General features: G+C 38.8%; 1 protein-coding gene across 1 annotated transcript in view; it reads right to left on the bottom strand.

The window, feature by feature from the left end:
• FAR1 (fatty acyl-CoA reductase 1) overlaps positions 1–16,592 on the bottom strand; it is a 29,145-nt gene extending 12,553 nt beyond the window's left edge. Inside the window, exons 1-9 of the mRNA XM_018076065.2 lie at positions 16,573–16,592; positions 12,540–12,734; positions 8,582–8,757; positions 6,464–6,643; positions 4,601–4,778; positions 3,563–3,607; positions 3,329–3,447; positions 2,773–2,840; positions 1,148–1,319 (exon numbers count right to left, since the gene is read on the bottom strand). Coding sequence (XP_017931554.1) covers positions 1,148–1,319; positions 2,773–2,840; positions 3,329–3,447; positions 3,563–3,607; positions 4,601–4,778; positions 6,464–6,643; positions 8,582–8,757; positions 12,540–12,728 — 1,127 coding nt within the window. The 5' untranslated portion in view covers positions 12,729–12,734; positions 16,573–16,592. The remainder of the gene's footprint in view (positions 1–1,147; positions 1,320–2,772; positions 2,841–3,328; positions 3,448–3,562; positions 3,608–4,600; positions 4,779–6,463; positions 6,644–8,581; positions 8,758–12,539; positions 12,735–16,572) is intronic.
• Between the last annotated feature and the right edge of the window lie 6,907 nt (positions 16,593–23,499).

Genomic DNA, 23,499 nt, shown 5'->3' with positions numbered 1-23,499 from the left:
TCCTACAAACCACTTACACAGCTTCTTTCTACTGATCCAGTTTTACAGAGCTTTAGTCTCCTTGTAAGACAGACCTAGACTACAGGACAGCAAATGAATACTCACTTGTGTTAATACACTGTCACCACTGTGGAGATTTTATAGTCTGAAGACAAATACTTTTGAAAACATAACATAAGCACTGAGTTAAGATCTAACGGCTTGGCCAATCTGAAACAAATTGAAGTGACATCTTATATTCCTTCTACATAATTTAGTTTAGCCTATTTAGCAGAGATATGCCATTTTCACCACTTTAGTTAGGCAAATACTGGTGTAAATATTATAAACTAAACGGAATGTTGAGGTGACACAAGCCAACATATCAGATCAAGTCGTCGAATAATCCACAATTAAAAACTCTGTCTCCCATTCCGTTTTCAGTTTATAAAAGCAACAACAATCCTAATGCAAGCGCCTTCCTAGAGTTTAATGACTGACTAAGATTCTGATCTGAGATGTATCTTGGACAGCATTTTTGGGGCAGTCATTAATCTCTTCCAAATGCGGCCACTGGATCGTTATTGCTCATACTTAGTAAATGGAGATAGTGCCCAGGTCACGTCTTCTTCACAAGTCTCCACCACCTTGCAGGGCAACATAGTTTCAGCCCTGTCCTTCTTACCCTGGTTTTTGACCTCTCAGTCTCAGCAAAACATCAAAGAAAAATGCAAACACTCTGCATTGCGTACGGTGCAACTGGCATACAAGGGCCCGCTCTGTAAGCCTAAATTTAGGTATCCTTACTGCACTCTCTAATGGATATATCCTGAAAAGTGCACTCACGCATTCGGCTGCAGGAAAAAATAAGGATCAACATATTTTTAGTATTTATTATTCAAGAATAAACATCACTTGCTATACATCCTTTAATTCTGTTTACTCAAATCCCCAAACTATCCAACAAAAACCATTCTCATTTTTGCTAGAAAGTTCAAAGTCACTTCGAATTCCAGGACCTGTTCTCAGGAAAAAACAGGTTGAGTTTTAGTCACAAAGCATTCAGGGAAAGAAAAAAAATTTTTTGAAAACCAATATACATCATAGTGCAAGCACAGCTTTGTTTAAAAGCCAGAGGAACAGAAAAGACAGTGTCAGTCACCATTACCTTGGGCTTCTTCCAGTAATCCTGAGGTAGGTATCATACAGGAATGCTGGGGCCTTATGGCTTACAGCAATCCAGTAATGATATAAAAGGTGATTGGAAGTTAGATTTACATTGGGCCGTCTGAAGGCCTGTTCGAGAGGATTCCTCTTGAAAGTAGAAATTACATGGTATTCTGAGAAGAAAAGTTGCATAACAGCTTCGGTAATAACCATGTAAAACGTAATGGTTTTCAAAGAACATTACAGCATTCAATTCTACAATTCACAGAAAACAAAACAGTCATAAGCTCTTAACCTAAAATACTGTTGAACTGGTTCTTACTATAATCAAGAGGTCTTTTATGCCTTCATCTTCAGTATCATATTTTATTGTAGCAGTGTCATATTTTATGGTAGCTTCTCTCTTTCTCTTCCTCTTTCCCTACCTTAGAAGTTGTTGGTTTCGAACACTGACAGCAATTTCAGTTTACAAAGCACACAAAGCTATTTAAAAAGTCATCTGTATTTCATGAAGAAGGTTATTCCAATCTCTTGTGTGAAGAATTTAAAAACAGACTGAGGATTCTGCAAGCATCTCAAGTGAATTTTAAATGGCATTTTTAAACAACTTATCCAAATTTAAGCATTAAGAAAAAAGCAATTAGGATGGGATTTCATGTGAAACTCCTGATGGCACCTGTAAATTCAGTACGTGACAGACATGCAGGATCAGTGTCCTTAAAAGTTAAGTGGAAATTAGCCTCCCTTTAAACCTTCTAACTTTATGCTGTTGCTGTAGACAGTGCTTAAATACCCTGATTAAAACGAGGATATAAATTAGCAATTTTCCAAGTCTGGTTGAAGCAATAATGCTTGTAACCCCAGTTACATATAAAATGGGCAAAAGCAAGTCAAAAGTGTGAAAAAAGTAGTAAAGAGAAATAAAATAGATTATTGAAGTTTACTACGTCAGCCAGCTTATATTGCTATTTATAACAAAAACTGTTACAAAGTTGTGGGTTACATTCTAGTTAAGATATCTAGGAGTTGAAAATAGGTAGCCATACTTCCTTAAAAATTACTTTTCCCTGTACATGAATAGTTGAAGTGTCATGCAGCTGTCTTAAGATTAAAAAAGCCACCTCAACCAAGAATTAACTTAGGGCAAAGAGCTACACAAGGGCAAAACTATTACCATACCTCTCAATTATGCAGATGTACAAACCACTTAATTGTGAGTTGTTTATCCATATGTATTTAGCAAAGTTGGCATTACACCCAACATCACTACTGCTCCTCTGAGCAACGCTTTTCTCCACACACTACCCACATTCTGCAGATTAGGTCAGAGCAGCATCAAACAGAAAAATCAGCTGTCCCATAGTTTAAGTTAAAATGGAATAAGAATAATTAAAAAAAACCCAGCACAAAATGAAATGGTGATAATGCTGCAGGGGGAGAGGGAAGAGAGAATTAACAATGGAAGATAATGAAAAAGCACTATACACTGCAAAATTGAGAGGTATGGCTACAATACCAGTTTCAACAATAAAAATGCAATATGATCTACTGATTACGGCCTGTGCTTTGATTGTTTGACCTTATTTTTTCTATTAAGACTAATGAGAGGAAATAAACATGGCATACCAACTTCACTCCAGTGGAAAGCGTTGGTGCCACCTGTTGTACAATTATACACCATGAGTTTTCTTGGTCTGGGGAGGGAAAAAGCGACAGAAGAGCCAGTTAGAAGAAAAACAAACTTTTAAAAACACAGACAACAAAAGACATGCCCAAAGTTATTCTTTCCCTCAACAGCATCCTTTACATAAAGCAGAAAGCATCAATCTCATAGTAGATTTCTTTTGCTTTCTGTATCATCTTCCAGCATTTTTTTCCTTCTTTAACTATTGTATTTCTTTTATTTCAGAGAAGGTATCACCTACATTACTGCAGATTGTATTGATTACAAGACCCAGGAAAGAATTCTCAGACAGAGCTTGTACAACAGTATCAGTAGATGATGTCTTCCTCTTTGGCATAAATAAGTTACACTTTGAGAGACTAATGCCATCAGAACCTTGGACTCCTTTGTCCTGAGGGAATAGCAGGACACTGACGAGGAGTTCAATAGAAGACTGAATTATTAAACACACAATATAATTTCAAAATATTTAGTACTCTCTTTTGTCATCTGTTATACCTGTGAACTCCAGAATACCAGGCTGCAGCCAGTGTAGCATTGATAACAACATCTACTGGAATAAGATCTGCTACTGCATCGTTGGTAGCTCTCATTGTTCGAAGAATTCCTTTTCCTGCCTTAAAGAATAAAACAAAAACAAAAAAAAAGAGACAGAAGACCCATCAGTAAAATATATGAAGCTTCGTTGCCTTCTAAAAGGAGGGGGGAAAATTAAGTATATTCATTACTTACAGCAATGAAGATACCACTAGGTCCATTGAAGTTATCAATCCAGCCCTATTATGAACAGGGGAGGGAAACAACTTGGTTAGAGGACACTGAAGTCAGCAGGTTCAAGTGAAAATCTGAGAAGTTTCTATAAGTGTAAGGGGTGGAGGTAAAAGAGAATAAAGAGGAGAAAGATATTAAATATCTCTAACTCTTCCATAGCAAAATCTGGTGATGTAGCAAGTTCCTGTGACTCAGATAAGAGATCTACCTGTAGACTCGGTGGTCCTTCAAAGCGAGATGCCATCTTATTTATTTCTTAGTGAATGAACTGCAAGGCATTGTCCATGAAAAATATGTTTATGTTGCAAGTATTCAAGTTTACAAATATTTTTAGACTAGCTTCTGGCAACTCATTTTTCTCATTTTTTCCAAACAGAACACATTCTTGCTCAAATTTAATGATAGGTATTTAGACACTATATACTCACTGGCTTGACATGTACATTGGACATGCTTCAATATGTAGGCAAAGTCAATTATATGAATTTTAAGGGCTTGAGAAACAGTCTGTCTTGAACTGGAGAAGCTAATCCAACACCAGTCTCTCATACAGGAGGAAGCATATATGCTATACATCAGCACAGCACACAGAACTTATGCCATCCCCCTGCAAAGCTTACACGGTTTGACTAAAAGTCAAAACATCTTTATGTCCTGCAGATCTGTTTTCTTAGTCGCCCTTTGCAGCTGCTGATACAACCAGATGAAGATATGCAGAATCATGAAGTAAAAAGTTGACTATTTATTTAATGTGTGAAATAGTATCTCCCATTGTGATACAAATGTATTATTGTTCTATGATCGGAGTAATTTACGCCTGAATTTCACACATCAGAACGCTGTCTTTGACAGCTTTTGTATCAGTTGTTATTCAGAAGCAACTAAGACACAACTACACAGTCCAAGAGATTTTCCCCTACAAAGTCACTAGATAAAGAGGCTGTCAGTGTGTCCTGCAGTTCACAGGCAAGACAGTCAGGTGAAAACTCGGTGACTTACAGGAAAAGGCTCCTTCCAGCTTGCACCAACGATGGACGGCCTCACAATGGCAATGTTTAATTTTGATGCTTCTTGCTGCACTACAGATTCAGCTAAGGCTTTTGTATAGATGTAAGTATTGGGTCTGTTGCCCAACAGTTTAGGAGTAATATCACTCACTATGTCGTCATCCATCCACCTAAAGAAATAAAACAAGAAGCAAGTGTAATTACTGCATGCTGCTTCCCTGGTGGTGTGGGGTGTGAATTCCTAAAGTTACTATGATTGTTTTCCTCTCCTTTAGAGGAAAAGGGACACATAACTAAATGAAGACAAGTTTCTCAGTAAAAGAGAAGATGGTGTGCTCAGTGTCCACTGAAAGAAGCATACTGACATTTACTTTTTTGCCCAAGTAATTCACTTAGTACACACCAACTACAGAGCAAGCAGTACATTCCTTTACAATAATCCAAATTCTATCAACTAAGTTCTCAAACACAAAATGCAGACACTGCAAGTTGGTCTTTGGAACACAGGCTCGCTGCATCATGATCTAGGAGGTGTTGCCACTGCTAAGGAGTCCCAGCTGCATCATGAGCATCACCTCCACCTTTGCAGTCAGCAATCACACACCACCTCTGAAGCAAGCTGGTCACTGTGTTTCCCCCCTCAAATCAGTCAAGTCTTGCAACTTCATCTTGTTTCCCAGTTCATATTAAAACTGTGACAACCTTCAGTCATAGCACACAAACAAACCAGAGATGTACCTCTGGAACTATTGCTACTTTGGTGTTCTCAGTCACGTAGCCACATAAATAGTATTTCTTGTTATTCCCCAATATTCTGTTACAATCAAAGCAGACATGCACCAGATTCCCTTTGTAATATGAACTGGAGTGGGAAGAAGGGCAGGAAAGTCCAAAAAGGGACAAAAATCTGGCTTTTTGTGTCATGCTTAGCAAGAGATCACTAAGTTTACAAAAGCTTTCCCTCATGAGTTCATAGGACTATTTCAAAATATCTCATTTGTAAGTGTACTTAAAGTCAACATTATAAAAATGATTGGCTCAATGTGAAGTCTAGGTGGTTTTAATGTTAGCATTCTTCCACCTATATTAACAAGTTAAAGTAGATGTTTTACTTCTTAATTAGTTTTTTTCAGTTTCATACTTCTCTTCCAAGCAGAGATTTTATATGACAAGAACAGACTGATTAAAGTTGAGACTACTATGTATTACATTACACTTATCCCATATTGCCACCTGCTTCACAGTCTGACAGCTACCTCAGGACAGGCAATATACACAGAAAATAAAGTACAGAACAAGTAATTTTTCTCCTCCCATAATGCCCAATTAAGGACTAAAAACCTACAGAAAACAGATGTTTAATGTTTGGGGCTCTCAGAATACCTAGAACTACTACTACAGCTAAGCAATATTATTTCAGTATCTCAGTCTGATCTTGCAATGGCATTTAGGTGAATGTAGTGGCAATTGCTGTTCAAGGGGACTGTCTTAGAGTCATTCCTTCAAATGCCAGTGCCAGCACACTTGCAACAGCACAACTTTTTTAATACCCCCGATTCAGGTCATCATACAGCTCAAAGACTGGCACTCTCAGCACAGAGGAGGCACCATGAGTAGATAAGAGCATCCCTCTCCTACAGTACCCCTCCATACCTCGCTCAGCCTAAAGCAACCCTAAACCTTAATCCATCTCCTTTCCAGGAAGGGGAAGCGTCAGCCATGTTGTCAGACTTACACTTACACAGCATAAGCTAACTCTTCCTCTTTAGGGCTCCTAACCTTTTTTTGGCAGTTCATTCCTAGGAAGCAAATGGTTACAGATTACCCAAGTAACTTCATAAAACATAGCACGTACTCAAGAGAATCTATGAGTTTCTTGGGATCAACAGGAGGCGGGTAAACGACTTCCTCGATCACTTGCCGATTGCAATACGCGTAAGCAGTCGAAACGTGCACAAACACTTCCAGATTCTTCATTCGCTGTGCCAGGAAGAGGAGCTGCTGTGTGGCAATCACATTTAGCTGAACAGCATCTCTATTGGTTAAACAGAAACGGGATCAGTAGAAAGCAAGACAAAAGACACGCAAAAAGAAGTTCATTCCTAAATGCCTCGGTGATGGATGTATAAAGTATTCCTGAATACTCTGCCCTACCAAAATAAAAAAGCAGCATGGACACTGTCCTAACTTCCTGCTTAAAACAATATACCACAGTCCTAATTCAGAACATCTTTCACTATTCAGAATAATTTTCCTTTTATCCTATTCTTACCAACATCATCATGCTCCGTTACTAGAGTGTGAAAGTCAGGAGACCTTTGATCTCAGTCTAAATCCCAATCCTACGTGTACCATGAAACGTGAAGGAAATAATGCAACACAACACTGAGCTGCCACATGATGCATCTCTGAACTTCTGAGTTCAAGTTGAGTTAGGTCAATGCCTCAGAAGAGGGCTAATAAGTTGGAGACTGTCATGTTCTTGTAGGATAGCATGAGGCTCAGTATAGGAAGGAAGGGAAAAAACAGGAAAATCACAAAGATCCACATTTTCATGCTCTAACTTCACTGCTGCTCATCAGAGTGTTTAAGGACACTGTAGGAGAGTAGGTGTATCTCTACAATTCCCACCAGATAACAGCTTGCTGAGCAACTACTATGATTATTTTATACTATTTACACATTCTCTCCAGCCTACAGAACTTGCTATGGGCATCAGTTTTCTTGCACACAGTGTACTAATCAACTAAGTTTCAAGAGTGCAGCTAAGTAACACTTTATCAAAGTCCTTGCAATAAAGTGTTTCATTAACAACAAAAAAATTAGTTCCCCCAAACAATCACTAAGTTCCAGACTGCATTATCACATGTTATTACTAAAGAGGGTGACAAGAAAGGGGGAACACTATCCCAAAGCAATTAACATCAATGGAAGCTAATTAGTTTGGGGGCTTTTTTTTAGATATTGTTCTCAGTTTTCACTGCCTCTTTCAACAAATCAAAGGAAGGAGTTCATAATCAGAGCCGTGAGCATCACTTTTTCCACTTCTTGTTCTTCTCTTTCTCCCTCTGCATCTACTTCTCCCTGTTCCCTCCAAGGCAAACCTCTACTCCTAATAAAGGACTTTTTAAAGACAGGGAGAACAGCTGAGCAGTATTTAATCTCCTGTTTTTCTCATTAGGTATGAGAGCAAGTGCTTGAACTTCCCCCACCCAACTTTTCTGGCAAAACTGTATCCCCTGAAAATGTGCATTCCCCTTCTAACAAGGAAGGTTAAAGAACAGTTTGTGTTGCCCTTCACACACCAGGAAAAAGGTTCTAACATTACTAGGGAGCACAGTGCATAAAGCTACAGCATGTGTGTATCCTCTCTGCCCATCCCTGAGAGCAGAGCAACACGTGATGTTTGGAAGACTCAGAATACCAATATGTTCTCAGTCTCTTCAACAGCTTCCCTTCAAAGAGGGTTCAAAATCCAGGCACGGGGATTTTGTAAAAAAAAAACAAACAAACAAACAAAAACCCAACCAACCAACCAAAAAACCCCCCCAAACTCAAAAACCGACCAACAAAAAAAACCCCCACAACCAAAAAAATCCCACAAACCACCCCCCTCCCCATCAAAACCTCAGGGGCTAATTTATTTAGTTTCTCAGAGTTAATAATGGATGTCTTTTTGCCTAAAGCTTTAAAAAGACATGAATTTTTCCATGTTGAATAGTGTAATTCTAACCTCTGGCAAAGCAGATCTAAATAATATTGCTTCCATCTTCTGAAGAAGAGCAAAGGAAAATCCAAAAGCTTTGGTGGACCTTATAAAACACCATGAGATTGCCCAAGCACACGAATATCAGAGCACATGAGGCAGCCTGACAGGCTGAATATTTGCAAGGTTGTGCAGACACCCAATTTACCCCCTCCCCTGGAGTACCACTGGTTTACTAGAGCAGAATAAACAGAATTTTAGACTCACCTTAGTGTTTCATTGAATCTGATTGTAGCAGCACAATGAAATACAATATTAATGCACTCTATAAGTTTTTCCTTGATTGGTTCACTAAGATCCAGGTCAGGCTGCGTAAGTTCACTCATAACTACTATTATTTTTGCTTTGAAGTCTGGTTGCTCCTCTCTCAACCTGTCAAAGAGCTGTCAAAAATAACAAGACCAAAAACTCAGAGAAAACAAGAGGTAAACGTTTCACTTAAGTGAAGAAAAATCCCACATTTTCTGCCTATAACTCCTTAGTTCTCAAGATCATCAGTAAGTTAGAAAAGCTTGCTGGCAATATCACAGGAACATGTTACTGACTTCTCATGAACGTGATGGAGTTGTGCACACTTTATCCCACACAGTGAAAGCAGTATTGCACGTGTTGTACAGAAGCAAGAGGACTTCAATTTGCACTAAATATTTTTTTAGTACTCTTCCCAATCCTTAAAACCAAAGCTCTGTCAACATCAGATAAAAGAAGGAAAGGTCTCTATTAGGCACCAGGACTCAAAGAAATTTTAAGTAGCAGTCTAAATACTGTAATCCCTTTTCTTTCAGATGGAAAATGAACAGTCTGCCCACTTCCCAAGCTTGATAAAAGCTATTCAGATTGTTACAGACTTGCAGAAGCCATGCTGGATTATAGTTCTAGAAAACTTTCATCAAGATTTAAAAATTTCCAGTGATTTAAGAAATGCTATCCTCAAATTATGCCAGTTTTGGAGAACTTCCAGATTACTAAAAGATAAACCAAAAAGGAAATTGTTTCGCTGGCGAGTTAAAGGAAAAGAGGCATACAATGTTAGAATACCTGATCAAGTCTTATAAAATTGTTCAACTATTCTCACTGAAAAAAATCTCACCCATGTTATATTCCATCATATATTCCCCTCATAAATAACTAGGGTCTAACCATGTGGGTTAACACACAGATGACAATTCTTGCCTCATCATATTTACACTCGTTAGTATGCAAGTTTTCCTGAGCAACACAGTACTGTGGGAATAAAACACATTTGAAAGTTGTACCAAAGCAGATCCCTCTTCTCTAATTGCACAGAGGCCAATATCTTAGCAACTGCTTCAACACCAATCAACTGTATTAAAATCAGAGCAGCACCTTCTTTTTCCCCCCTCCAACCACGCAGTTACACCAAATGTAAATAGCCAAAAGACATTTCCTCACAGAAGGAAGCTAATTAATTTTAAACTATAAATTAAGCCACCTGAAGGTGCAGTTTCACAACATTTAGGGCAATATAAGTTTATACTGCAACCAAACAGACTGGTCCTTCCCTTAACTTTTTTACTTTTGCATTGCCTCTCCTGCACTGGCAACAACAAGAAGCCCCATGGCTGTGTGAGCTCAGCAGCTGTGGGTCCAGCTCTTTTTCTGTGGATATATTTTCTGCCCCAACCATGGGCTAGTGCAGCTCACTGTGTGGCCAGTTGAAGTAGCAGAGGTAATGCTAGAGTGAGAACATGGGACATCTCCAGTTATAGACTGAAGTTGTTGCCTGGACTTCCCAAACATGAAGCTTCACCTTATGGGACAAAGCTGCCAAGACTGCATTTAAAGCCTCAGCAATTCTTAGGGGTACAGCAAACAGTGCTTACCTAAGGGCAGGAAACTTTCTGTCATTTTGAAAAATAAGCCTGCTCTGTTTTTAGTTGGAACGACAGTGCTTGCCTCCAGGGAACTGAAGTAACTGCCTGTTAACCATCTTAATGTGCTGATATGCATTATAATCAAAAAGCAGTCCCACGGATCAGCTCTTAAAGAGCCAGTTTGGTACTTTTCCTATGTCCATCACATCTGTTCTGCCCCTTTTCAGATCCATAGTCATATATTATTCCTACACACCTCACACTCGCACTGACGCCAGTGCAAAGGAGAACCAGAAGAAACACCCAGAGCACACGCAATAGATATCTAAAATTAACAGATTATTTAGATTAAAAATTAATTAGACACCTGCAGTCCAAAGGAAGTAGAAACCCCAACATTTTTTGGCTATTTGTAGCCAAAAATTTATTTCAAATATCTTGTTCACCCCTTTAGATTTTAAACTCTTCAAGAAACAGAATCTTCAAGCATCTCTAGAACACTTAATGAGTCCAGTCAAATTGTGAAAAATTACAGGCAGGGCCTTTGTGACAGGACAGATCTTATTAAAATTTCCATGGTCTTCTGTGAGAATCTTAATGACATTAATGGCACCTAAACTACAGACTTTTGACCTTATTTGTCTAATCATTTGATGAAGGCAGAACACCTGTCCCTAACTACATCTCTGCATAGATGCAAAACACCCTCCCTTTATGTCCTTACTTGTGGGACTCAGATGCAGGACTACCTCAAGCAGTACTTCTGCTTACCAGGACTTCTGCTGTGAACATGCTCCAGCAGTTAAGTGCTCACCAAGACAAACCTCATCACATTGTTATCTCAGCAGGAGCTGGTACAGACTACAAGCAGACTTGGACTCAAATTTAAAAGCCTTTCACAAGGCACAGGTTTCCTAAAAGCTACAATGAGGATTAAGTCTTACTAAAGTTTAAGTCAGTCCACACTACTCCTACTCCTTTCCTTGCCCAGATACTCCCTGATTTTAATTTGGGTAATAGTGTATACAAAGAGTAGATTGAGAAATTTTTCCTTTCTCATCTCAGTTTAGTCTGGAGATCTTTTCCTTGTTTCAGGACAGTGGCAAACTGAGAGATTTAAGTAGAAAAAAAGTGTGACTGAATTTAAGACAGAACCCCCCTGTAACTGATTCTGTTGTATTCTGTGACATTGCACAGGACTGCAAGCAGATGCTTTTGAGCAATGAGCTACAGTTTTGACAAAGTTACAGAAAATAATTTGCTAAGGGCACAGCCATGCCCATATCTGCTGTAATCCTACCTAGTCAGAGTTGTAGAAATTCATTGCCTTACTTTAAACAACTTACTCCTCCTAGCCTACGTGCATTCATATTTTGTTACTGATTCCCTTTTAGCATCTTCTAAGCACACACTTTGTACAGGCTACATTGCATCTCAACATACTTCCTAAGCCTGAAAAATAAAACTGCTGACTCCCGTGTTCCACAAGAGAAAGACCCAGACAGAAATAAACAAACTCTGCTTTAGCAAAGTTCATGCTGGAAATCTCTCCTCTTTCTGTTCACCTTTTTCAGCATGAACAGGATACTCTCTAGCAGAAAGATGGGCAACAACAATGGGTGGTTCTGCATGTAGTAAGAATGCCCAGCCTGATATTAAGGTAATGAGTCTTTTCAGGAGCAAAGTATTTGACCCAGACTGCACAGAAAATCATTTAAATAGCCATTTTAATAGTGCCACAGCACAGCATTTCAGTGCCTTTCTAGTTGTCACAGGTTGACTAACAGAGATCCACAGATAGAATCTACTAAGACAAACATCCTTGTTCCATTTACAAATGTAAGTTCCTGTTGAGATCACATATTCTTGCTTACTGGTAGATCCAACATCACATTCCAGAAAAAAAAAAAAATACTATGCCTCATCTTACAGAAAAGAAACCACAAAGAATAAAAGTGATTTGATTGATATCTGGAGTGTCTCAACCCCCTCTTTACAACTCCCAGCCCACCGCCTCTTGTACTTTATATTTTCTTAACAAGCAATAACACAATTTTTTACTTCTCAACTCTGCATTACAGCTGAACATCCTCCTCCTGAATTAAATACAGGATAATTTTCAACTACTTGCTTTGCTAGAGACTAACAGCTTGAAAGTCAGCTATAGAAGTACTGCCAGGTCTTGGATTTTATATTTCTGTTAGAACAAAAAAAAAAAAAACCACTTAACAATAATAGTTTGCTTTAGACAAACTGAAGCTGTTCTCAAAATGAAATGGGAACATTATAATGAAGGACAAAAACATACTTTGTAAGCATATGACACATACCTTACAGCTGGTAATTTCTTCTATTCGTGCTTCAGGTGTCTGCCCTGCTTTGTTTCTTACCAGCACATACACTGCTTTCACTTTAGGACAGGATCTCAGTAGCTTTTCCAGAAGCACTTTTCCCATGAAGCCTGTAGCTCCTGTCAGGAGGACATTCTTTCCTTCATAGAATTCAGGAATGGAAACCATTATGACCTTTACAAAAGTTAAAAACAAAAGCATGTTAAAGAATTTACAGGAGTTCAGATTTGCAGAAGATCAAAATACACAGCACAGATGCAACCATTCAATCTCATACCTAAAAGAAATCCTTAATAGACTACTTTTTTTTTTTTAACCTATAGCCAGTACTAAAAGCTGTCTTTTTTCATCACATTCCAAAATACTCCCACGGGGTCACTACAGTCATTCCAGATAGTCTTGTAAACTGCTCCTGTTAACAATGTTTTAAGGAAGGAGACACCCACCAAGTCAGGCAAATGGTTCACCTTCAGTCTATTTTTACCTCTATGTGCAGGGTCCTTTCCCACTGCAAGTGGCTGTTCCATGTAAACTAAAGGTCGTATCATTAAAACACAACCACGAGTAGACACTTCAAATATGATGACAGAAGACAGGGAGACAGGGATCTCAACTGCTGGCCCTGGAATTCTGACTGTGTCAGCAGAGTCCCCTGTCAGTGTTAGGTTGAGCCTTACTGCAAAATTATACTAGGCCAGAGAGAAGGTTGGTATGAAATCTGGTGGGTTTATACCAATTAAAAAAACCTATACAGTTTCACAGATAGAGTTTTCCAAATTTTTCATCAGTGAAGTCTGTTGGGTTTTCTTGTCCCCAAATAAGTCATTAGAATTCTCACACAAACTAAGATTTCAGTTAGCCATAAATACGCCTTCTAATAAAAAGAAGGGCAAAGGATTATTACTCAAATCCAGCATACAGCCCAAAAGTGTTGGAAGTTTTGCTTCAATTAGGAAGTTAACTACGAGAATTATGATTTCTTTCCTGTCCCTTAATCAAGCTCTTGAAAATTAAGTTTGAATCTAGATAATAGAAACTGATATACTTTCTGAAGGCAAATACAGTGATATTTCTCACAATAATATGGTCTTTGGACCATGACCTTTGGGATCTCTGGGACTCATTCTGTGTCATTCCTTTAAGTTTGATACACTGACATCTTTACTGTAACTCTTTACCAGCTTACTTTTACTGTAGAAGACTGTAGCATATGGATACCAACCCACCATGTTTTACCCATCTTTCTAATTAGACTTATAAAAATACTGAGCTGGATGTCTAATTATAATCCTCCTCTGTAGCAGTTCCCCAAAGCGTTACGACCAAAACACCACCAAAAGGGACAGATCCAATAAAACCATGGTACTAAAAAAAAACCCAACAAAAATGAGTCTCTTTGAACATAGATGGAGCGTTTCTTGAGCAAATAAGAATTACAACACCGAATACCTAAGCAGGATGAGAGCCTTTCTTCACCTACCACCCAAGAATAAAGGTGCAACTTCTAAATACACTCAGTTCTTTTGAAACAGCAGATTACTGCAAGCAGGGACTTATCAGGCAATACACAAGATGTATGTTAGGAGTGAATAACAGGCTTAATTTGTACTGTTTGCCTGAAAAAGTAAGTAAATACTTTTGGAACACCTGTCAGGGATCTGTCATATTAAAGCAACTGTGCTTGTATCACAAGTGTCTGAACAAGTCCTAAATGATCACTTGCTAAAAATGAGTTACTACCTGCACAAGTCCTAGTTTCACCAGCCTAGATGTAAGTCTTAAGTCCAAATCTTATTTTGACCCTCTTCTTTGACAAGGTTACTAGTGAAGCATCTAATAACTGCTAAGGGGATACAGCAGCAAGTTTAGAGCAGAACAAGCCCTACTATTTCTACTGGCCACAGTACATCATCCAAAACTGCTTCTTTGAAGGTTGACAAGACTGAAAGAAGTGGGTGAAGGGAAAAAGCTATTTATATTAAACCACTTTTGCCACACAGTTAAGAGATTTTAATGCAAATTTGAAAGTACACCTCCTGCCACAAGCATGGAGAGCAAGTCATAGCAGGTTTATGAGTCATTCTTTCCTGTTCTGGGTAAGATACAGGTCACAACTAATGCTCTCTACTACTCAAGTATGTCCTCCCCATAACTTTTGTTTTTCTGGTCTTTGCATACACCATTCAACTCCCAAAAATCTGCATGATTGTTCCCATATACAGGATATGATTTCAGTTCCCTCAAAGAGGGAGGAGAAAACTCATGCAAATCGTTACTGCAGCCATTTCATCACCAAGATTCAGTTTTCTTACAGTTCCTCATAATCTTCTCACCAATTCACCTAACTAGCCATAATTAGTATTTTTTACCCCTTAAGACTCTAGGACAGTATCAAATACCATTCACCCATCCCTCCTCAAAAGAAGACTTAATCCTACTTCTGACATAATGCCATATCCTCAGTCTGCAGACCTGGTCACATGGGCAGACAATCTTTGGCTACTTACACACAGGAACCTTACTACAACACCCAGGACAAGGGCTGTGCTCCAACATCTGTCTCTAAAACCTAAAGCAATCAAAAGTAATGCTGCCAGGGGAAGTATCTGTGTTGTTACAGTCCAGATTTTTAGGTAACTGAAAAACTTGACAATATTTAGGGTCATATGATGCAAAGAAAACTGGAAGCTAGAATAGATCAGAAAGTTTCAGTTATTTCTGACCATACTCTTTTGAGTACGAAGCTAATATCAGATCAAAAATAATTCTGTTATTCCCCTGAAACTCCTACAGAACACCAGACCCACAAAACTTTGACATCCAGAGCTATGATGAAGCATAATGATGAAATGGGTTCATTTAAAAAAACACAAGCATACATACTCACACTCACACTTGAGAAGGCAGCATCACTTCTACATTTGCAGGCTAATATTCTACCTTTTTGTTTTAAGGATTGAGAAATCTTTCCTTTGAGAAAGTCTCAACCCCCTTTCCCTTTACCCTGTTCTCTGACAACTAGACTTTATTCTGTTCTCTGACAACTACTCCAGTAGACTTTATTCATACCAATTTTCCACATTGAGTTTGCCTGCTATTTCCATTCCTCTAGAAGATTCTAGCTAGAAAACAGAATTGGTGACCTTTTCCAGAAGCACACATTGCTGCCAATGTTACAGCAATAAACACTGGGATGGTGAGGGAACTGCCTAGAAGCACCAAATTGGAATTAAGGTGAAATACCACACATGGAATCTAGGTACAAACAATCAAAGTCTGAAACCAGCAGCCTATGTTTTGCTCTGTTAGAAAGTTTATCTCAACCACAGGGAAAGAAGAGAATGTTCCCATTCTCCACCTACCTTTCCCTGCCTTCTCCAAGAATGCATCTCCATGTGCCAGTTAACATAGCATTGCTGGCAACTCCTCATTTCAAACTCAGGAGGGACTTACCCCACAGACAGAGTATATTACCTGCAATACCTTTTAAAGTTCTTTTGGCAGCAAATTATAGAAAAACTATATAATAATTCTGTTATTAAATAAAACATTTAAGAAACACATGTGGCTCCTATTGGAAATTTAGCTTGGCCTCTAACACCTTAACAAGCTGGAGTAGGTGCAGAAAAAAATAACTCTTGCAAGATAACATAGCAAAACCAAATTTAACATTGTAAGGTTGTTAAGTGTCAGCAATCACTGTATCTATTTTTGAGTACAATTTGTTTTATGTTTACAATAGCTGAATTATACTGTTAACCAGCAATACATTGTCACCAGTTAACCAATCACTTGCTAACAGCTACCACATCTTCAAACACAGACAGACGACTTCTACCAAAGAGAAAATTGTCTAATGCACACTTTGGAATATCTAAGCCCCTGTGTCACAGATACTTCTTTGAGCTAATAGAAAATAAGAGTCAATAAAAAAAAGAAATGTGACAGTTGGAAGGATTAATAAGAGATCTGTAAAGGATTCTTGTTCTAGAACAGAAATTATCAAAATTACCGGATTATTCGTAGGTATAAACAGCCTTTGGTAGAGGAAACTTATGTTAAGCTGCTACAGAGCACCTGCTGCCAGGATTCTTCTGAATGCACAGGTTCAGGGTTAAACCCTCGGTGACACCTTGAAGATTATGCTTATGTGAAGGGGGCTGTCCTTTGATAAATCAAGAGCTCATAAGCACTTCAGTTTAAAAAAAAAAAAAAAAAAAAAAAAAGAAAACCAAACCAACACTCCAGGATCCTAGCCAACATTCCCCATCTTGTAAAAAATTCTCATGTCCAGGGCTGAGCAAGTGCTATTATGGAGCAAACAACAGCAGCTCTGTTTGCCTCCAGAGCTACTGCAGCAATATTTAACTCACAGCTTCAGAGGGCTCTGACTCTCAAAACAAGGACGATTCTGTTTTTAACAGGATAATGATCAATTCTCAGATTTGTCCCAACACAGATCAAGATGCTTAAAGATGTGCTTTCCAAGTGCCAGGAAGGCCTGCTGCAGTTCCACTGAATGTTTAAATGCTAAATCCAGCAACTAGAGTGTGTGCATGTGTGTCCTTGTTAGAGATTAAATGCTCTGTCTTCTACTTTATCACTGACAAACATTAGGTCAACAACATGCTCCCTCCAAATTCAATCCTATTGAGATTATCACTCACAGGAAATAGAAAATGTGCATTTCCCAACGTCTCAAACGTCAGCAACAAGCCACAAGGTTCTGCAAAAATACAGCCCAGCAAACCAACTTCCCCCTTCCCTCTGACAGCTTGAACCCAGTAGTAGCAGCAGTACAGCAGAAAAGGGTCTAAAAGTAAAGTGGTAAAAGCATTTTGCTTATGTACATTCAGAAGATGAAATCCATCTAGACACCAAATCTGAATGCACCAAGTATTTTTAAACACCACATACACACACGTGAGACAAAAATCATTACAGAAGTCCCTCATATAGAGCTCCAATTGCCACATTGTAAGGACGATAAAGCAAGCCAAAAAATAATAAATCTGTAGGAACTGGAGAGATTCAGTCAACAAAGGAAGTAATATTTAACTCATCTAAACAAGGTTACTGCCAGAAAGACAAGTCTGGGTCATGTCATATCATCGTGTCTCATTACATTTGGTGCCTTGTTTCCACAAAAGTAAATCAATGAATGCTATCAGCAGAATGTCCACATTTTCTACCACCACAAGGCCCAATGACCTGCCCTATCTCACCAATACCTACCCAGCATATCACCAAAGGATCACAGTCTGTTTGTCTTCATGGTCCAAGGTTACACCCATTGGGAAACCTTATCTGTGAAAGATACTGATCTAAAAGTAGAGACTGAAATGATGAAACTGATTATTTCCTGTTGTAAACTGCTTTTGGTACAAGTTAACCTTACAGCATACCTATTTCAAACTTCACAATCACGTGGAAGACTTGGGATTCTTCCCATAGCTAGCAGAAATACAAGCTTTATCCATGATTTAGACTTCACCAACAATCTTATCTATACTCTGCAAGGTCACTTTCTTTCCTAGCTGTAAGCCATGGTGCCCTGCAGGACAAGCCTGCCAAGAAAATTTAACATACCTCCAGGAGCTGGAAAACACATGTCCAGGTTTGGAAGCTAATTAGAACAACTAAGTTTTGAAGAACTATCAAAATGGGCCCCCTAATTTAACATCAGCAAGCCAGTCTTTGGCTTACACCTGGTAGTATGCCAGACCTTAAGCATCTCACTACACACTGTCCAGAAAACAGCATGGGTGGATCCAGGGTAATATTAAGTTCTCTATAAACAAGTGAAACACAACAAAACTAAATCAATCTGAAAGACCATACTGTGTAATCACAACTGCAGTAAACCCAAGGCTGTATGTAGGATACAGCAAACTTGAGGCTGACACTCCATACATGAAGAGAGTGTGTGAAAAATAACAACGCATCTCAAAGCAGTTGAACATCTTCAAGATTGAAGACTATAAGGAGACTTGCCTACTAAGGAGGAAGAGATTTGTCCACTGTAAATCATTTGTCTAATGAAACACAGTACCAGTTAGAGTAACCAAGCTAGTTAGGTCAAAGTTTACATAATTGAGTGTATAGACCTATGTTCAAAAATAAAGTAGACTTTTCAAAAGCAATTCTCCTGACTATTCTTAACCACAGAAATATGCTAGATAGTGAAAGTTTGTCCTAGAGTGTAAGCTCCTCAAGTTACATTCCTCCTAGATATATTCCTACCTCTGGAAGCACACGCATTCAAGGTAAGGAGCATTATTACATTGACTTAGGCAAGACTTAGCTAATACTGCATATGATCTATTTAACAGCACTACAGCATATTAATATCAAAATCCAGATTGATATCTGACACAGAAGAAGTTCTGTAACTCTCTTCTAGATTACAATTACAAAACTCAAGTACAGTATTCACTCAATTGTTTTGGGAAGATGGTGAATTTGGACCAACCAACCCACGGCTACCCAATAATTTATCAGCAGAATTCAGCCCAACTCACCACTATTTCACTGAAGACACCTTGTGAAATATTTTTGAAGTCAGGGCCGTGCCCAAAATTATGAAGTCTTTAACTTCTTAATCCTTTAGTCTTACAGAGGTGAACCTAATCTCAGTGTGGGCCACTGTTGAGTTGATCTCAGCAGAACTCTGTCATCACAGGTATTCAATGCATGTGGTTACACAGATATTTCTTAAACATGTGTTCACACACCTTCTTTCAGCCAAAACTCTGATTTTACTAAAAATTTCCATTCACTTATTCTTCTATTCAGAGGGATTCTAAGAAATTACTTCTTGGTAAGTAATCTGTTCACAAAGTACATACTACAGAAATCCCTTGTTTTGCTGTAACTGTATTTCTTTTACAGTAAGTCCCTCCTCTAAAACTGAATTAAAGTAAAAGGTTTTTACTATCCCTTTGTAATTACATTATAAGTTGATGTTTTTCTAAATTGTTTCCTGTTTGAGCTTAGTCATCAAGTGCATGTTGAAGGAAAAAAAAATAAAAACCTCTCTTTTGGCATAATTAACCTCATTTCTCCAAACTGCACAGAAGGCACAGATCAGTTCAGAAATTAAGCTATTACAGGAAAGCACATACCACATAAGAACATTTACTATACTCCATCTCCAGTTCATGTGAAAACATGTTTAACACACATGCAGAGAGACTTCAAGTTCTAGGAAACCAAGAGGCAGGCAGATTCAAGATTTGCTGGACAGAAGCTTTGTTCCAAGACCATTTTATCTAAATTAATTAGAAATCTGCATTAGAAATCTCACTTGCACTTTTAGTTATGAAAGGATTACAAGATAAAGCCTCACTGCTTATGAGGGTAGTTGCATAAATCATGGCTCTTACTTTGCATAAATCATTACTCTGAGAGGAGAACAGAGCCTGTCTGAAGGACCTACACACAACATAATTAACAGAGCAGCACTCACAGCTGACCACATCACTCAGTTCTTACTCACTGCGCTAGGAAAACAGGCCAAAGGCATCAGTTTAGTCTCCATATGAGTATGCTGATATCCAGCCCTGGTTATCACTAGGAAAAGCCTTAGCAGCAGCAGGATTATTGCTCCAGTTGCTCCTGTGATACTGACATTTTGCTGGGAGGGGAAAGCCGAAAATCAAGTGGATGGAAGTGGGGGGGGAACAAACACCACTCCAGTGGCTCATCAGTTTGTCAAGTTTCAGTGTTAAGAGATAAATCTTGGTAATTAAAACCCAGATTCACCTTCCTCATATTGATCAGACAGGACAAAGATAACCAACCAAAACCTGCACCTGCAATTACATTCTGTTCAGAGTTACTGTTAACAAAGCAATTACAATCAAGGCTTTACCAGGAACAAAAAGCCCAACTCTTATCCCTCTCTTGTTTTAAATCACATATTACTGAGTTAAAAGGCTTGAATCACATTTTACAATAGACATTACACAATGGATTTGAAGACCTAGTAATCAACACTTTCAGACTCCTTCCACACCCTCCCACACCATTTACAGCAAAAAAAAAAAAAAACAAAAAATAAAACCCAGAAATCCAACATGATCAACTGAAGACTTGCAGGTAGTTTAAGGAAGATCTATGGGACAGACATACACACACATCAAACATTACAACCCCCTAATGCATTATTTGACAGACACGTGTGAATGTTTAGCATTAATTCACTATTTTCTGTGAGAAAATCCTCAAATGCCCTTGATCATGCTTCACCAAATCCCAGCTTCCAGGAAAGGACACCCACAGTAAGGACACTCACAGCTGGTGAGCTGATGGTTGGACAACTGCAAAAAGAGTTCAGATTTTAGAACTCTCCATTAAAATTACTGCCAAGTCCTCCAAAACTGTAACCAAGGACTCAATTCCTTACTGTTTAGGTGAGCCATTTCAAAATTCTTCATGTAAAACCACAGTCCAACAACATAACATCTTAACATGGTGCAACGCGATGGCTTTCCAAAGCAAGTCAATAAAGATATTTTCTCTTCCATTATGTTCCTGAAGAAATTCACAATAATTCTTCTCAAACCCAAAAATAATTCATTTATCTGACAACTGCCCTACCAAGTTGTATCTGAAGCCTAATCATCTTTTAAAGAAAAAAAAAGACACTATTTTTTTTCCAACACACATAGAACAAATCCCTACCAAAAGAGAGAGGCCCGTTTTCACAATTTTCCTATGTCTAAAAATAGACATAGGAAAATAGACATAACTATGTCTAAACACAGTTATGTATGAAGTTGTACATTGCCTACCTGTCCTCCAAAAGGACAAAAGCGACCACGGATCAAACAGGATGCAGGAAGCCTCCCTCCTCCTCAGGAGAACAGAGCTATTCACTCCGCTCCTGCAGATACTGATCATTTGGATGCTGAGGGCTCCTGTCTTAACTCCTGCTTATGCTGATGGATGTCTTCTTTTGGACCTATCAATTATGCCTGTTGCACAAGAAGTGTGCAAATTTACAAACATCAGGCTGAACAATGACGTGGAAAGGCTGGTGTGACGTAGTGAACACACAGCCACCAACACCAAGTGGCAGCTTAGCAACATCTACCGAGGACAGACTTCCTAACCACACCCAAAGGAGAAAGTGGTGCACCAGTGGAGCCACCATGGCTTGAGAAAGTTTGGAGAAAGCTTAAGAGATGCAAGGAAAAGCAGTTTTATTGACAGGGTCTCACTATAAACCCTTGGTTGGAGACACTCGGAAGAAAAAAAAAATAGCAAATAGGAACACTTAGTCTATTCAGAGAGACAGTATTTGTTAGAACAGTTCACAGCTTCCTAATTTTGCAAGTGTTGAGGCTAAACAAAGCAGAGCTGGAAGACTGTATTATTGCAAGGCTTAGATTTGGCAACTGGGAGAAACATTATGGATGTCCATGATGGCACTGCCCATGCCCAGACACTAAATGTTTCCATAACACAACTCCTCCACCTACACACCAAACTAACCAAGCACAAATTCTGGTGATACTGGCTCCTTTTCAGAATCTGCTTCCTGCAGACAAGTAACAGGCAAATAATACTGAGCACAGACCCTCCTCAAACACCTAATATTTTGTGACAAAAAACCCAAACACACACACAATTTCTGGCTGGAGAAGCCAACCAAGCCTGCAGTCACTGCAACGATACAGCCGTGTCTTCAACAACATCCAGCACCTTCTCAGGTACCCTCTTGGACTTTCCAAATGGCTGTACAACCATTTCAGTTCGTTATACATCCCCTCCAAGCTCTGCAAGCACAGTGCTTGTGAAGAACTGGGAGTTCCTCCAGGACCCAGGACTCAGAAACAGGAAGAAGACAGAGGACCCTTCGCTTTGTACTGGTCAGAAGGAGATTCAGCTTGGCCCCTCAGGAGCTAAGAGTTCCTGTGGATGAACTGATTCTCAATTTGAAGGAGAAATGTTAGCAGAGGTATTTCAAGACATCTATTACTCTAAAGACTATTATCCAAGGCAGAACCATGGCATACTGTCAGGAATTGCACTATAAATTCACACTCAATGACATGCTCTGCTCACATCTGGCTGGTAACCATCCTCTACATTTTCAAAGCCTGAGAAACACTAAGTATCAAAGGAGAAAACCCTTGCTACTACAAAACCTAGTTTTGTTTCAATGCCAAATTTTATTGACAATATCAGCTCCTAAGAATGGTTAAGATATCAACAGAATGAGTTATTTTTTAACCATAAAAAGGAAAAAGCATTTGTCATGTCCAAAACCTACAGCCACACTTCATTTAAAGCAACTGTCCCACTTGCTGTTAAAACTGTGCCTAATTGCGCTTTATTATATCTAAAGTCCATAAGGGAGATAAATAAAGACTAAGTACTCGCAGTAACAAGTTTCCCATCTAGATTCGTGTATTACTTTACAGTTCTGCAAACAACTAGGAGGAAAAAAACAAACCCACAAGAATGTAACCTGCAAAGTCAATATTTCCTATTCAGCTATAAGAGGTTTTGGGTGTGGAAACGGCCAAATTTTAAGCCACCTATATATGAGTGGAGGGTGACAAAGAAAAGCTGAGGAGTAAAGAATCCCAATACATAATCTCCAAATTGCTCAAATAAGATACCTCGATTAGGAAGCACAGACACGACACACAAATTGGGGAAGTTGGACGTCAAGAAATTATAGCCTGCCACATTACAGATGGATGTCACAGATAGGTAAACTCCTACACGCTCCACTTCTTGTTTAATTATTATGGAAAGAGCTATTAAAATATAAAGAAAGTTTCAGCTGCCCGAGCCACGAAGTAGGTTAAATGAAATTAAAGGCTTCTATTTTCATGGGATTCGAGCTGGTTTCAATTACAAGCCCGCTACCGACCAGCGTTATCTGCGATTAACCACACTTTAAACTTCACTCGGGAAAAAGTCT

Source organism: Manacus vitellinus, unplaced genomic scaffold (assembly GCF_001715985.3).
Source record: "Manacus vitellinus isolate BGI_N305 unplaced genomic scaffold, ASM171598v3 scaffold_30_pilon, whole genome shotgun sequence".
NCBI lineage: Eukaryota > Metazoa > Chordata > Aves > Passeriformes > Pipridae > Manacus > Manacus vitellinus.
The sequence above is the reverse complement of the archived record's forward strand: the minus strand, read 5'-3'. Positions and strand labels throughout refer to the sequence as shown.